This window comes from Dryobates pubescens, chromosome 6, assembly GCF_014839835.1.
Source record: "Dryobates pubescens isolate bDryPub1 chromosome 6, bDryPub1.pri, whole genome shotgun sequence".
In the NCBI taxonomy this organism is placed as follows: domain Eukaryota; kingdom Metazoa; phylum Chordata; class Aves; order Piciformes; family Picidae; genus Dryobates; species Dryobates pubescens.
The window spans coordinates 8,636,301-8,653,671 of NC_071617.1; the positions used below are offsets into that span (position 1 = coordinate 8,636,301).

Sequence of the window (17,371 nt, forward strand, 5' to 3'; positions counted from 1 at the left end):
GAATGAACAAGCCCACCCCCACCATGGATCAGGATAGGTTGGGGACTGACCTGCTGGAGAGCAGTGAAAAGGAAAAGGACCTGGGGTCCTGGTGGATGGAATGTTGACCATGAGCCAGCAATGTGCTCTTGTGGCCAAGAAGGCCAATGCCATTCTGGAGTGTATTAGAAGGGCTGTGGTTAGTAGGTCAAGAGAGGTTCTCCTCCCCCTCTAGCCTGCCCTGATGAGGCCTCATTTGGAATCTTGTGTCCAGTTCTCGGCCCCTCAGTTCAAGAAGGACCTCAGGGAACTGCTTTAGAGAGTCCATTGCAGAGCCACAATGGAAAAACAAGACAGGAGGGAAATTAAAAGGCAGTAACATTAGGACTGAAAGAGTACCAGCCTAACTCTGTATGTCTGTCTATTTGGTGTGAGGGGTGCACAAAGGTGTTCCTCATGGGTTCTGTGGCACTGATAAAAATAGTAAAACTGTGGTCTGTTTACAGAAACACAATGGAGACACCAAATACTGGACACCAAACCCTAACCCATCAGCACTACAGAATACCACCCCTCAGCTTCCTCAAAAAGCACAGGCATCATGCTCTGACACACATCCAATTAGAATAAAAAACAAAAGAGTCACAGGGGCTCCCCAGATACCTCCAACCAAGCTGAGGGAAGGAGTCCAAATCTTCTCCCAGAGAAGCCCTGTCAACACAGAAGGCAGCAGCTCTTTTGGCAGCAGCTGCCCTGGGGAGAGATTAGCACTTCCAGTCTGCCCACATCAGGCATTCAGAAGTCATCAGACAAGCTCCAAAAACTAAGGCTGGCCTAAAATATATACATATATATATATATGTATCTCCTGAAAACCAAGCACAGCACCCTAAGGTTTAACAATTCATGTTTCTGAGGTTTTTGAGGCATTTGCTTTGAGGCTTTTCTCTGCTACCTACAAAGATTGCCTCTCCAATGCTGACACTGGTTTTTGACTGCCAGGGGGACAACTCCATCTCTTCCCTCTGAGACAGGTAGAATTTCTCACTGACCTCACTGGCTGGGAAAAGTATTTATTGCCAAAACCAACTCTCTGCCACAGAAATAAGGATCCCATAGCTGCAGTCTCACCTGAGCTGGCTGGCTTGCTCTATTCCCTTGCATTTTAATATCACAGAACTAGCCAGGTTGGAAGGGACCTCAATGACCATCTAGTTCCAACCCTGCTGCCATGGTCAGGGACACTTCCCACTAGATCAGGTTGCCCAGAGCCACATCCAGCCTGGCTTTTAAAACTTCCAGGGATGGAGCTTCCACCACCTTCCTGAGTAACCTGAACAAATATGGCTTGAATGGTGATCCTGACTGAGAATAGTAGTGACTGCTGTCTCATGAGCTGGCAAAGGGGAGGCATTTGAGATTCTCCTTCCCACAAGCTCTTCATGGTCCTGTCCTCTCTGTGATTTCAGCTGCATATGATGATCTGAGCCTGCCTCTGCACTTTGCTTCTCCCCTCTTGTTTGCTCCAGGAGTGCTGCTAGAACTGGAGGTGTTTAGGAAGAGACTGGATGGGGTGCTTGGTGCCATGGTTTAGTTGCTTAGATGGTGTTGGATGATAGGTTGGACTCGATGATCTCAAAGGTCTTTTCCAACCTGGTTAATTCTATTCTGTTCTATTCTATTCTAGAATGAGTATGCTCAACAAGATGATCAGGGGTGAGCAGGGATATCTTCAACACCAGAAACACCGTATTCTGTTATCTGAGAGAAAAGGAACAACTCCAGTACAGGCACCAGCCTTCCAGTAAGGCATGAAAGGAGTCAGATGTCAGCAGTCCTATGCTAGTGGTTCCTATCTGAATTTAGGAAAAGAATAAAGCCAAGGAAAAGTTACTGCTTCAGAAACAGCCACAGGCACTTTGCACAGTGCTCTTTTTTTAAGGTGGTGGGGAGGAAAAGGACAGAGGATCTATAGGATGGGCAGTAGGGAGAATCTCTGAGTTTCTAACAGGACAAGGCACGCCTAGTGTTTAGGAACATGTGTACCCTTTAGAGAACTCACTCAACAGAGCATGAGATCTGCTTCTCAGCATCTAGTCTTCTGTTAGGAAAAATGAAGCATAGCAAACCAGCAATCCACCCTTGTGTGTGTGAAAACATGCAAACCCCTATTCCCTTTCAGAAGACAAACTACACCTAACAAAGAACTGTTGACCAAAATGAATGAAATGTTGGTCACATCATTGGAAGAGTTCAAGGTCATGTTGGATGGAGTTTTGAGTGGCCTGATCTAGCAAAAGATGTCTCTGCCTGTCGCACTGCGGTGGACTAGATGATCTTCAAATCAGCACAATTGCACTATGGGGTGAGAAAAATCTTTCTAGCCACACCAGCAATGGGCAGCTCAGAAAAGCTCTGTTCTATAGACAAGGCACAAAACAACTGGACAGGCAGTTGTTGCGCTTTGTCCTACAAGGCCAGCGACAAAGGATGCAGTAATCGTCATTCAGTGAACACTGCAGGGGCTTGGTTATTGATCTCCTCAGAAAAGGGATTTACATGCTGGCATTTCCCATAAACATAGAATTGTTAGGGTTGGAAGGGACCTCAAAGACCATCCAGTTACAATCCCCCTGCCATGGGCAGGGATACTTCCCACTAAATCAGTTTGCCCAGAGCCACATCCAGCCTGGCCTTAAAAACCTCCAGGGATGAGGCTTCTACCATCTCCCTGGGCAACCTGTTCCAGTGTCTCACCACCCTCATGGTGAAGAACTTCTTCCTAACATCCAATCTGAATCTACCCATTTCTAGTTTTGCTCCATTCCCCCTAGTCCTAACCCTACCTGATATCCTAAGAAGCCCCTCAACAGCTTTCTTGTAGGCCCCCTTCAGATACTGGAAGCACACAATAAGGTCTCCTCGGAGCCTTCTCTTCTCCAAACTGAAGAATCCCAACTCTCTCAGTCTGTCCTCACAGGAGAGGTGCTCCAGCCCTCTGCTCATCCTCGTGGCCCTTCTCTGGACACCTTCCAGCACCTCCATATCCCTCTTGTAATAGGGGCTCCAGAACTTTTTCTTTTTTCCTTGCTTTCCTTTTATTTTTTTCCCCCTTTCCCCCCCCCCCCCCCCCCCCTTTTTTTTCTTTTTTTCCTCCTTTTAAAATGTTGGATAATTATTTACATAGTTAGACCATTTTGCATGAGACAAGCATGAGATCAGGAGAATGCGTTTGCGCTCACCTCCAAAGGCTGGCCGCATGGTGAAGTCATGGTCATCGACCCTGAGAAGCTGCTCCGTCTTTCCCTTCCAGGATTTGGTCATGTCACGATTCTTCTTATAGATGTGACTGCAAAGGACAGCAATAGTATTGATCTGGTGTCTCTGTGGCCCAGCAGCACTCCATGCCTTACTTCTGCTGACCTGCAGAAGCAGCAGCTTTGTGCGCACAGCCCCAGGCAGGGAAGCAAGGTTGCTGCTGGCACCACGGCATAGGCCAGAATGGCAGCCCCAGCGCTGCTTCTCCATAGCATTAACTCAGACCTGTCCCTCTCTGCAGGCATCCCTGCCATCTCAGCCAGCTTCAGGGTGGACCAAGTGCTCTCTCCACCTTGTACACCATGGCTCCCAGAGCTGCACAAGGCCAAAAGCACAACATCTCACAGAGGAGCCAGGATGCAACAAAGGTGACAGAGCAAACGACAGCAGAAGGTGACTCTGCCCCCCACGTTACCCAGCCAGGACTTGGCTGGGTCCCAAGGTGACATTATCTCAAGCAAGCTCTTTCCAGGGGTGGTCACGCAATGTCATATGCTATTTGGAGACCATCTGCCCCGTGACCATCAGCTGAGTAGCAGTGGCTTGTGTGGAGACAGGGCTCACTGCCTTTTCACTATAACAAAGTCATCGATTTCCCTCCACAGCAGCAGGGAAAGAGGGGGCTCAGCTGAAATCAGCAAGGTCTTCACTGCAGTCCTTCACTTTTCTGATTATTAAGGGGGAAAAGTCAGAACTTTTTATTCAAGAGACCATATAACAGTAGAGCAAGGGTGGCAACAAACCCCCTGGGGAAAGTGTGAAGGAAGTCACTAAGCAGGTAAGTAAACAGCAGAGAGATAGATGCTGCGTGGTCAGCATCCCTGCCATTCCTCAGAGCTGCAAGGAGGAGGACTTACACCATTAAGGTTCCTCAATCCCTTTGCTCTGAACAAAAGATCTTTAGCCTGGAGAAGAGGAGGCTCAGGGCAGACCTTATTGCTGTCTACAACTACCTGAAGGGAGAGTGTAGCCAGGTGGGGGTTGGTCTCTTCTCCCAGGCAACCAGCACCAGAACAAGAGGACACAGTCTCCAGCTGCACCAGGGGAGGTTTAGGCTGGATGTTAGGAAGAAATTCTTCATAGAAAGAGAGATTGGCCATTGGAATGTGCTGCCCAGGGAGGTGGTGGAGTCACTATCCCTGGAGGTGTTTAGGAGGAGGCTTGATAGGGTGCTTGGTGCCATGGTTTAGTTGATAAGATGGTGTTGGGTGATAGGTTGGACTTGAGGATCTCAAAGGTCTTTTCCAACCTGGGTAATTCTATGTGATGAACATGTAAATACTGCTGTTTGTCAGCAGCTTAGTGAAAAAGAGTAATCATAAATAGAAATAACTTTATAGAAAAGGGTGAAATGCATTTACCTGTGTGGGAGAAATACTACTGACAGTAAAGAACAAAAACATCCTGGAGGAAATAGAAAGGCACTACTCTAAGAGAGACAAAAAAGAGTGTATATTAGGCTTAAAATCTTGGTCAGAAGTTCAGAGCTTAGAAAACCACCACCAGAGAGAGAAGAGTGGCTGTGGAAGGGCTGTGGATGTGCCTTAGGGACATTAAAACAGAAATCATGGTGAGTATGAGCAAAGGGAGCTTAAATTACGTACCAGAAGAAAGGCCTTTCATCAGAATTCAATTCAGAAAAGGAATGGTAGGACCTAAGGGGGGCTGATAGCTGCTGCTGCTTACATTGATAACCTGTTTGCTTAAGTAAAGAGATCACAGTATCACAGTATCACCAAGGTTGGAAGAGACCTCAAAGATCAAGTCCAACCTCTCACCACAGACCTCATGACTAAACCATGGCACCAAGTGCCACGTCCAATCCCCTCTTGAACCCCTCCAGGGATGGTGACTCCACCACCTCCCCGGGCAGCACGTTCCAATGGCTAACAACTCTCTCAGTGAAGAACTTTCTCCTCACCTCCAGCCTAAACTTCCCCTGGCACAGCTTGAGACTGTGTCCTCTCATTCTGGCACTGGTTGCCTGAGAGAAGAGATGAACTTCCTCCTGGCTACAACCTCCCTTCAGGTAGTTGTAGAGAGCAATAAGGTCTCCCCTGAGCCTCCTCTTCTCCAGGCTAAACAACCCCAGCTCCCTCAGCCTCTCCTCATAGGGCTTGTGCTCAAGGCCTCTCCCCAGCCTCATTGCCCTTCTCTGGACACGTTCAAGGGTCTCAATGTCCTTCTTAAACTGAGGGGCCCAGTCCAATCCCCCCTTGAACACCTCCAGGGATGGTGACTCCACCACTTCCCTGGGCAACACATTCCAGTGATGAAAAAAAGAAGCAGCACAATTATTTTTTACTATTAAATTGATGTTTTGAAGTACTATAAGCCCTTGTTCCTCAGGGCACACACTTCACAGGAAAACTTGGATCCACCTTCACCTCACCATCATCTCCTATTTAAATCAGAATGTCAGAGCATGTCTCTCTGCCTGCTGGCTGTAAAGAATGAGGCAGCTGGAGCTAATGCACTCCCAACAGGGCTTGCATTCATTTTAACCTGAAAGCAGGGGGATAAATCCAAGCACAACCATGAATGGAAATGATTGGAGGCAAAAGTCTCGTTTCGAGCTGCTTGCTGCAGGGGCAGGTTGTGTTTCTTGGCAAAGGTCTGGGTTGCTGACAACAGCATTGCCTCTGTTCCCAAAAAGCTGGAAGTGGAGCTGAGTGATCTTCCTGTGCCTGCCTGACCTTAACCATCAGGGAAGGGCCTAAGTACCCAGGAGTGCTCAGAGAATGGAGGAGAAAAAAGATAAAATTAAAAATCCTATAAAACTTCATGTTGCATGGGGTCTAAATAGTATGGAAAACCCTGATGGTGTTACAAAGTCATCTTGTAAATCAGTGGTACAGCCTCACTGAAATTCCAAGCTCAGATCCATCCATTTGAATAGGATAGGATAGGATAGGATAGGATAGGATAGGATAGGATAGGATAGGATAGGATAGGATAGGATAGGATAGGATTAACCAGGTTGGAAAAGACCTTTGAGATCATTGAGTCCAACCTATCATCCAACACTATCTAATCATCTAAACCATGGCACCAAGCACCCCATCCAGTCTCTTCCTAAACACCTCCAGTGATGGTGACTCCACCACCTCCCTGGGCAGCCCATTCCAATGGCCAATCTCTCTTTCTATGAAGAACTTCTTCCTAACATCCAGCCTAAACTTCCCCTGGCGCAGCTTGAGACTGTGTCCTCTTGTTCTGGTGCTGGTTGCCTGGGAGAAGAGACTAACCCCCACCTGGCTATACTTTGCAAACCATCAAAGAGCAAATAGCACCCAGGAGAGGTGCTAAGAGGCCTATGAGTGCAGAGGCTTCAGAGGGCTGGCTGGGGACACCGACACTGCCTTTAGGGAATAAAAGAGGTTTTCAGGAACTTCCTGAGCCAAGGGATGCATTTAATAGCCAGCATTTAATCATCAGTTCAGGCATAATCCTTCAGGTACGTGACAGGCGATTCAGAATTGACAGAGAGGGGTCTGACATTTAATTTTTAATCCATTTAATCTATTTACAAAGACTTTGCATGGAGCTATTTTTAATGAGAGGCAGTCTATACAGCCTTTCAAATGTGTGACAATTACTTTTGCCAATTTCATCCAAGAGCAAGACTGAGTTTGTTTGAAAAACACCCATCCTTTGCAACAGTGACATCAGGTGTGCTGGTGTCTTCTGATCCCTCCCAGCAGGCGTCTGATGCCACCCCCACCATTTGGCACAGGAAGCATCTCATTATCTGCAGCGAAGGTGGACACAGCCACCAGTGCCTTTGCAGAGCTGAAGGATACAATGACCCCTCCTGCCCATCGGGTGTCTGTGCCGACAATCTGATCATCAGTATCCCATAAATCCTCCCTGATATACTTATGGTCTTTAGCACTTCTGATTATGGATTTGCCAGTGTTTCTTTTGGCTTTATGCACTCTCCGAAGCTGACCTCTATTCACTCACAGCCACCCATCTCCTTCTCTCCTTTGCATTTCTTTTCCTTCTTTTTTTTTGACATGGTTTTCGTGTATGATTTTCTTGCTGTTTATGCACAAGTGGGATGAGTTTGGTCAGATTGTCTTTTCTGAAGACTTGTTCCTGTTTACAGAAAAGAGATGGGGACATCTCACTGAGACTCACACAGAATCACCAAGGTTGGACGAGACCTCAAAGATCATCGAGTCCAACCTCTCACCACAGACCTCATGACTAAACCACGGCACCAAGTGCCACGTCCAATCCCCTCTTGAACACCTCCAGGGATGGTGACTCTGTATTGGACTCTCCATTATTGCCCTGTAATTATTTTTTTAATAAATATATAAACATACATCTAAAATAATAGATATACAGATCATATCACATATACATATTACATTGTATATACATATTATATACTATTATGTACCTTTAAAATATATAGCTTAAAAATCTTTAAAATCCTTTAAAATCTTATATAGCTTATAATAAAATATAATATAATAAATAATTTAATAGTCTCTAATATAAATATACATATTATAACAATATAATATATAAAAATATATAATATATAAAGTTTTTCCCCTTCCAGCCACTTTTATTCAGAATTGTTCTCAATTACTGCTGCAGTTTGAAAGGGGAACTTTAGCCCAGACCCTGACTGCAAAGGCTGAAAGTAAAACAATTTACCATTGGATGCAGAAGGAAGATAATGCTAAGGTCACTGTAATTCTTTGGGTTGCTAACAGGAATATAGAGCAGAGGCATAAGCAGTTCTCTCTCTCTTTTCCTCTCCTGTCATTTCTGCGTGCAGCTTTCCTCTCTCTCTCTCTTCCGTGGCCTTGCCAGGGGTGTCTCTGTTTTGACTAGTGTGTGAGGTAACGGGAAGGAAGGATAGGATAGGATAGGATAGGATGGGATGGGATGGGATGGGATGGGATGGGAACAGAATAGAATGGAAACAATAGAATAGAAACACCCCGTGGCCTTGCCAGCGGTGTCTCTGTTTTTACTACTGTATGAGGTAATGGGAAGGATAGGGAAGGATAGGATAGGATAGGGAAGGATAGGATAGGATAGGATAGGATAGGATAGGACTCAACCAGGTTGGGAAAGACCTTTGAGACCATCAAGTCCAACCTATCACCCAACACCATCTAATCAACCAAACCATGGCACCAAGTGCCTCATCCAGTCTCTTCTTAAACACCTCCAGTAATGGTGGTGGAGGGAGTGGAGGGAGGAAGTGACCAGGTCCCCTGGATCTGCCCAGGGGGATCTGAGGAGTTTGTGTTCTTTATAAATTGTAAATAAATAAATAAAGAGAGCGAGTGTGAGTGTACATATACTGTGTATTTTGTACATACTCATTGCATTTCATGTTTCTAGATTGTAGTTTGCTTGTAAAGATAGCTTTGTTTGCTTCCATCCCAAACTGAGCTGGACTGGCAGTTTTATTTTAGGGGTATTTTCTCCCAATCAGTTGGGGGTGGGGGAGGTGTAATTTCAACCCACCACAATCACATAAACCAGAGCCTTTTTATATTCCAAATAGATCAAAGAAGATTAGATTTGGCTAGCATGAGAAATTAGATAACAGCTCAGCAGGACTCAAAAAATAAAATAAAATAAAACCCCCACTGATCATAGAATCATAGAATCAATAAGGTTGGAAAAGACCTCAAGGATCATCAAGTCCAACCTGTCGCCACAGACCTCATGACTACTAAACCATGGCACCAAGTGCCACGTCCAATCCCTTCTTGAACACCTCCAGGGATGGTGACTTCACCACCTCCCTGGGCAGCACATTCCAGTGGCCAATCTCTCTTTTTGTGAAGAACTTTCTCCTCACCTTGAGCCTAAACTTCCCCTGCTGCAGCTTGAGACTGTGTCCTCTTGTTCCGGTGCTGGTTGCAAGGGAGAAGAGACCAACCCCCACCTGGAATTAACCAGGTTGGAAAAAGATCGAGTCCAATCCATCATCCAACACCACCTAATCAACTAAACCGTGGCACCAAGCACCCCATCCAGTCTCTTCCTAAACACCTCCAGTGACGGTGACTCCACCACCTCCCTGGGCAGCTCAGTCCAATGGTTAGAGAAAATGGAACACGACACAGTTGCTAATTAAGCAAGTGTTACCCGTTCAGCACGCTGAGGGAGGTATTGCTCACAGAAAGAGTAATACATTACAGCTCAACATTGATTTAAAATGAGGAGTAATTAAGGGTGCACAGACAACCCTGAACCTGGCATTTCTTCATTTGGGTTCTTTACTCCACAGCCCTAGCCTGGCAGTAGTATTTCCTTTCCCATGAAGGCACAGGCTCAGCTTTTCTGGGTACCCTCAGCAGAGAGCCAACTTGGCACCTGTAGGACCAGTTCACCTCAGCCCTCACAGCTCTGTGGGCAAGAACCTCTGTGCAACATTTAACCTCTGCAAACAGCTCACTGATGTTCTGGGCTTGCACAACCCAAGCTAGCTTCTGGAAATCAATACAAAAAGCTTTAGATCGGGTTGATGTATCAGCTTAAAAGACACAGGAATAACCTTTCTTGGCCAATGCATTCACTGTAAAACTCGCTGTATTTTGTATGGTAAGTCAGCAGGAGAAATGCTAAGCAGCAAGTCTGATGAAATTAGTAAGAAGGACGCTGTTTTCATTGCTCCTACGTAATTAGCAAACCAGCATAGGGACAGGTCATCATTTCCTTCTACTACAACAGTCCACTATTCCTTGATGGCTCACAGAGTCACAGAATCATTCAGGCTGGAAAAGACCCTTGGGATCATCAAGCTCAACTACTAACCCTACTCTACGAAGTTCACCCCTAAACCATACACCCAAACACCACATTCAAATGACCTTCACACACATCCAGGGCTGGTGACTCAGCCACCTCCCTGGGCAGCCTCCGACCACTTTCCGTGAATATTTTTCTCCTCATATCTGGTCTAAACCTACCCTGTTGCAGTCTGAGGCTGCTCCCTCTTGCTCTATCACCAATTACCTGTGAGAAGAGACCAGCACCAACCCCTCCACAACGTCCTTTCAGGTAGTTGTAGACGGTAATAAGGTCTCCCCTTAGCCTTCTCTCCTTCAAACTAAACTGCCCTGGCTCCTTCAGTCTCTCTGTTCGGCGACAACTACACTTTTTATATGGAACTGGAAATTTAGCATACCCACATTACTGCTCCATATACTCTTCTCTTTCTTTCAGTATTGAAGAACTCTCTTTGTCTAAATATCTAAATTCTTTGTATCTAAGTGTCATTCACATTTGATAGGCATTGGAACGTGATCTTGCATAGTTCTTATATATGTTGCACATATCTATATATGAGGCACGTATCACAGAATCAACCAGGCTGGAAAAGACCAAGTCCAACCTATCACCTAACACCACCTGACAACTAAACCATGGCTCCAAGTGCCACATCCAATCCTTTTTTGAACACTTCCAGCGCCTGCAGAGGAAAGATTATCTTCTTTCCCTTTCTGTGTGGGCTCCTTTAGTTTTAATCATCCCAGTGTAAACACATGTATTAACACTTCCCTCATCCTCTCAACTTCTTGAAGAGTTTCATTTAGAGCATATACAGAATACAGAAATAACCAGGTTGGAAAAGACCTCAGAGATCATCATGCCCAACCTATCACCCAACACTAATCAACTAAACCATGGCATTAAGTGCCTCATCCAGTCTCTTTTTAAACACTTACAGGGACAGTGACTCCACCACCTCCCTGGGCAGCACATTCCAATGGCCAATTACTTTTTCCTCCTCACCTCAACCCCAACATAGTTAAAGCTCTACCTGGCCAGAAAACTGTTCATTAAAATCATTATTCCATAGGAAACCAAACAGTGCCAGTTACTCTTTACAGTAAATTCATTTCTATAAGTAATTTTAGCAGTACTTTGACTTCCACTCTGTCACAGGTTCAGAAGAAGAGCAGCGCTTCAGAAACTGTTAATTATTGTCCCAACAGGTGTTTAACCCAGAGACTGAGACTACTTGTGTGCAAAGGCACGCTTGAAATATGGATTTATGTTGTTGTTTCAAAGTAGATGATGTCTACTGCATGTGAACAGTTTGCAGGAAAATGCTGCTGTTGAAGCCACCACATTTCCCAGAACTTTGACTTGGAACACTTGGATTTCACAGTTAAATGAAAGACCTCATTCGGTAATGCAGATGCCGTGGAAGTCAGTGGTAAAACTTCAGCTGGCTTTAGGATTCCAGCATCACGCCCTTGCCGTTTCAGCTTTATAAGCCCTATGAGGAGAGGCTGAGGGAGCTGGGCTTGCTTAGTCCGGAGAAGAGAAGGCTCAGAGGAGACTTTATTGCTGCCTACAACTACATGAAGGGAGGTTGTAGCCAGGAGGGGGTAAGTCTCTTCTCCCAGGCAACCAGCACCAGAACAAGAGGACACAGTCTCAAGCTGTGCCAGGGGAGGTTTAGGCTGGATGTTAGGAAAAAGTTCTTCACAGAAAGAGTGATTGGCCATTGGAATGTGCTGCCCAGGGAGGTGGTGGAGTCACCATCCCTGGAGGTGTTTAGGAAGAGACTGGATGGGGTGCTTTGTGCCATGGTTTAGTTGATTAGATGGTGTTGGATGATAGGTTGGACTCGATGATCTCAGAGGTCTTTTCCAACCTGGTTTATTCTATTCTTTTCTATTCTATTCTATAACATTTACATCACTGAAAGCACATGCTATTGTATTTTTTTCTATCAGCACACAGGTTTGGTCTTTCTTTCAATGATTCTCTCACAGTATTTCTTTGTAAAGCCTCCAAGTAACAACGCTCCCTAGAAACGCGTTGAGTGTTACACCAAGACCCCAAGAACATAAATGACAAAATGAAGGTTTCCAGCCACGGTGAAGCCACTTAGTAAAATGGATTAACCCAATTTTATTTTTGAGCCCTCCAAACAACACAGAGTCTTGTAAGATATAATTGCCACTGGATGACATAACCACAAAAAGGGATAACATCCTTTGGACTGTCTGACAGGTCTGGAAGATTAGCTTTTCTAATGTAAACCTCTGGTCAAATCTCAGCAACACTAAATCTAATAAACTCTGCTAAGACCTTTAACTCTTCCTCATGCCTTTGCTTTATATATATTTGTTTTCTTTTCTTAAAGTTGCCACGTGTTTCTTCAAAATAGATGTTAATTCTACAAGCCCTGGGTAACTTCCAGAGATTTATTTGTTACTAATCAGCATAACACAATACCCACACATCACACTTGTAGAGAATAAAATGCAGCTTCAAGCGAACACAAGCAGCACAGATGTTCCAGCAAGCAGGGTAAATAACTTGCTCTTAAAACAGTGCTGAAACAAGGAGGAGATTTTTGACATCTCTATTAACTGTGAATTCTCTGAACTCTCTCAGTACTTCCTATAGAAAGCTAAGAACATTTCTTCCACAATCCATGCTGAAATGGTAAACTTCTCTGCAAAACTTGCCTTGTTAAGAGTTAATTAACACCAGCATTACATGTGTCTTATTTACAGTTAAAACTGATTACACTGCCAGAAAGTGATTAGGAAAACCCTACCTGGAAAGCTGTTTGCCCACATATGATACACGAGGACACTTGCACGGCAGACTTTTGTGTCTATCACATCCATAAAACCCCAGGGAAACAAACGCAGGTGTTTCAGCAACCCTTACCTTGCCCTCTGCACCTCCAGCTGGTTTGTCCACCTCCTCCTCCTGTGTTTTCTGCTTTCCACGAGAAGAACTAAGCAAAAGATTAACAACAGGAGTTTTGCAAAATAAGGCATCTCGCTGGGCAGAGGAGCCGGGCACTCAGCACTCCAGTAACCTCCCGTAGCACAAGTCCCCCCGGGTTTGAACATTGAATCAGCTCCAGCTCCGCCGGCGGCTGCTCATCAGTGACGGGTGGCAGAAGCGCTGCTTTCCCGACGTGGTGTTTGACACAGGCTTTCACCAGCTTCTCACTCAAAAGCTTTTCCCTCATCACCGCTTAATGATTGGCCATTACTCACGAAGTTTGCCTCACCAGACGATTCTGCTGGCTCCTAAAGGATATTTACTAAAGCCATTATATAAAAAGCCGCAACTCCGCACGCCGGCTTTCTGCTCAATCCCCTAATCTCAGGGCAGCGCTACCCCTCCTGCCAGGCTGTGCAAAACCAGGCTGTCCCTCTTCATTAGGCTTTCCAGATTTTCTCTTCTTTCACAGGGCATCCTTCCCAAGCGGCAAGGGCCCGTGCTGCGTTTGCAGACACGCGTGTCATCGTGGAGGGGACCTATTCTGATGGCATTACAGCCCTCTTGATTCTCTGGTGTAGCCTGGTTCTTTGTACTCTTGAAGATAAAAGATGAGCTATTCCCTCTGAAATTCATGACTTTATTCACCATTAACCTTTAAAGGAAACATAAAACACGGTAACCCCCCCAAAGCATCCCTATACATGCACCTGACTCTTTACATAAGCCAAAGCCACTGTTCATATTTCCTTTTCAAAGAGGTATTTGCACAGTCAGGCATTTTAACTTTTATTTGAAAAATGCTTTGGGGGTGGGGAAAGAAAAGCAAAGCTATAAAGGAGATTTGATCACAGAGAAGAGGCTGCCTTCAGAAACCACTGGAAGCTTGGTTTTTTCCACAGCCTATCCAGAGGGCAGTGCAGACTGCCTCTTTGCAAAAGACTCAACTGCTTCACCAACAGCCAGCATAGCGTAGAGGTAGGAGAACAAAAGTTTGGGAGTTTCCAGGAAAAGCAAAGCACACTCACAGCAAAGCTTCCAGACCAGCAAGCAGGTCAACATCCAGCAAAACTGTCTTTTGGGTCACACCTCTTTCAAAACTCTCTTCTGTGAGCCCAAGCTTGCAACACTGGATGAGAACAAGCACCCAAGCAACACAGCAGCTAGGGAACACAGCACTTTGTATTTTAGAAACTACAGGATCTGGAAAGGGTTTCTGTGGTTTGGGGCTGGGGGTTTTGTGTTTGGGGGCTTTGGTTTTAATTCTTTCTTTTTTGTAAATGCCTAATGAATAGGAATAGAATAGAATAGAATAGAATAGAATAGAATAGAATAGAATAGAATAGAATAGAATAGAATAGAATAGAATGTGTTACAAAGTCATCTTGTAAATCAGTGGTACAGCCTCATTGAAATGCCAAGCTCAGATCCATCCATTTGAATAGAATAGAATAGAATAGACCAGACCAGACCAGGTTGGAAGAGATCTTTGAGATCTTCGAGTCCAACCTATCACCCAACACTATCTAATGAACTAAACCATGGCACCAAGCACCCCATCCAGTCTCTAAATAAATATAACAACAAATATACTAATTAGGTAAAAACCACAACAATTAACATACTGACATCAAACTGTTCTACAACAGAATGTGTAAGTAACTGCTGAACTGACTGAATAAATGACTCACATCTGTCTGAATGTCAGAAGAAAACTGCTTTTTGATCTTTGCTCCATTGTACCTGCACACAAGGTTATCAACAATCCACAGAAAGTGCTAAGACAAAAAGCTCTCCAAAACTGTGTGCTATCTCTGCTTCCCCTTCAAGACACAATGGGCTTTCCTTGTTTTAGAAGCAGTTGGAGTTACTTTAATGTTTCAAAACAGTAATACAAATTGTTTAACAGAACTCAGGAAAGCTGTAGGAAGCCTGAGCAATGCTGAGAAACAGGATGAGAATCTCACTGAAGTCAATGCTGACACTTTTCACAGCAACAAAATGGCAGCTGAATGTCACTGTCTTTGAAATAAAGATGCTAGACCACATTTAAATCTGAACAGTAACAAGAAGAAAATCGTCCTGTTGATTGCTTTCTTTGTTTAGGTCGATAGAATAGAATAGAATAGAATAGGAATAGAATAGGACTAAACCAGGTTGGAAGAGACCTTCAAGATCATCGCGTCCAACCCACCTAAACAACTAAACCATGGCACCAAGCACCCTATCAAGTCTCCTCCTGAACACCTCCAATGATGGTGACTCCACCACCTCCCCAGGCAGCCCATTCCAATGGGCAATCACTCTCTCTGTATAGAACTTCTTCCTAACATCCAAACTAAACCTCCCCCCCTTGTTCTGGTGCTGGCTGCCTGGGAGAAGAGACCAACATCTGCCCATCTACAACCTCCCTTCAGATTGGATTGGTTGATGGGTCGGATGTGATGATCTTGAGGGTCTCTTCCAACCTGGTCTATTGTATTCTATTCTATTCTACTTCACTCAATACTTAAATACTAACAAACAGAAGCTCTCAAACCCCTAACAACTACCTGTAGGTGTAATTGCTGCTGTGTGACTTTACAGCTTTGAGAGATATTGCCAATATTTTGGTTTCAATACACTAATAATGCAGGAAGCCTGTGGGACCAATACTGATTGTGGCTTTAAAAAAACACCCCAAACCATGACACAAACCCACCAAGCAGAAGACCATGGGATACTTCAAACACAGCTACAGACTGGCTTGAATTTATTACTACCAAGGTTTTAATAAATATTTCTCTTTAAGCATGTTCATACATACAAGAGTTTTAAGTATAGTAAGGTTTAAGGTTTTCTGTAGTAAATAAAAGCCACCTAAGAAACGTTCAGTTTAACACATTACATAGATTTCTGGTATAATTAAAAGACAATAGCTCTGGGTAAATAATTATATTACATATTTATACCTGTTGCAAGAATAGACATGTCTTATACGACCTTCAACTTAAAAAACAAACCCCCAAAACAACAAGATATACAATCGAGAGAACGAGAAGACGACATTCAAATCTTGACAAAGATTATCCAATCTTTCTTCCAAAAAAACCCCCAATGAATGCAAGTAGTTTTCTGGCCCCTTTTTCCCCTCCCCTACTCCTTTTCCCCTGTCACATACCCCGAGCAGTGTCACAGCCCGCTTGTGTGTGCTCCCCTCTCTAAAAACGCCTCACGGTAAGTAAGAAGTGGTTACAAAACCGCATCCCCTCCAAATTAGAGTTCACTGGACACGAACACATAGCAGTGTTTCAGGGTATACTTCCTTCCCCAGTGTCAAACCTGACACTAACTCAGAGGGGGTGATTAACTGCATTTATGTTCCATAAAAAAAGTGAGTTAGACACTTACTAAAAAAAAGTCTTTTTTCCTAGTTGATCAATTACTCAAACTGACTGACTCCCCACCCCCCCATGCCGTATTGGTGCTATTCCACTGCACTGTTTTTCCAAGTATCCAGTGGATACTCGATTAACACTTGTCACAGCTGCATGACCAACTTTGATTTTTCTCACAAGTATTCTATGGGTAGGTAGAAGAACATTCATAGGGATTTAAGCATAAATACAAAAAGGAATCTTTGTAAACAGTTCTGGTGTCACACCCAAGAGAGAGCGCTCAGGGAAGCACTCCGGTCACCGCCGTCACCACTGACAACCTTACAACTCAAAAATGTACTCATTAGCCAAATATATTCTACGAAATATAAGAGCTGCCAATGCAAAAGTCAAAAGGACAATCAGAACAGTTGATCCAGTGTGGTTCATGTTGACTCTGGGCTGCTGTACCCGATTGAAGTCAGCTGAAGAAGGAGCCCGTCGCTGACTCTGCTGCTGGGCACGGCGCTGACGAGGACTCATGGAGGTGTTCGTGGACACTGGCGTAGCACGCTCTTGACCAGCTGCTGCACTGCTAGTCTGAGTCTCAGGCTGAAAAAGAAACATGGAGAGTTGTGAGAATAGAATAGCACAGAAAAGCATTAACCAGGTTGAAAAGACCTTCAAAATCATCGAGTCCAACCTATCACCCAACACAATCTAATCAACTAAACCATGGCACCCAGCAGCCCATCCAGCCTCTTCCTAAACACCCCCAGTGATGGTGACTCCTCCACCTCCCTGGGCAGCACATTCCAATGGCCAGTCTCTCTTTCTTTCTAACATCCAGCCTAAACCTCCCCTGGTGCAGCTTGAGACTGTGTCCTCTTAGTGCTGGTTGCCTGGGAGAAGAGAGGGTCTAAGATTAGCAGGGAATAAAATGATCAGGACTCAAACACACTCTTCAGGTAACT

At 44.7% G+C, this 17,371-nt stretch overlaps 2 protein-coding genes across 3 annotated transcripts in view; both read right to left on the bottom strand.

Annotated features, from left to right (window-relative positions):
* GABRR2 (gamma-aminobutyric acid type A receptor subunit rho2) overlaps window positions 1-13,212 on the bottom strand; it is a 44,275-nt gene extending 31,063 nt beyond the window's left edge. The window contains exons 1-2 of one of the 2 annotated variants that reach the window (XM_009897572.2): window positions 12,979-13,212; window positions 3,222-3,328 (exon numbers count right to left, since the gene is read on the bottom strand). In XM_009897572.2, the coding sequence (XP_009895874.1) occupies window positions 3,222-3,328; window positions 12,979-13,166 (295 nt within the window). In that variant the 5' untranslated portion in view covers window positions 13,167-13,212. The remainder of the gene's footprint in view (window positions 1-3,221; window positions 3,329-12,978) is intronic. The other variant, XM_054162444.1, reaches the window with a different exon arrangement.
* Window positions 13,213-16,556: 3,344 nt separating this feature from the next.
* Window positions 16,557-17,371, bottom strand: part of UBE2J1 (ubiquitin conjugating enzyme E2 J1) — a 35,312-nt gene continuing 34,497 nt past the window's right edge. Inside the window, exon 8 of the mRNA XM_054162578.1 lies at window positions 16,557-17,009. Coding sequence (XP_054018553.1) covers window positions 16,740-17,009 — 270 coding nt within the window. The 3' untranslated portion in view covers window positions 16,557-16,739. The remainder of the gene's footprint in view (window positions 17,010-17,371) is intronic.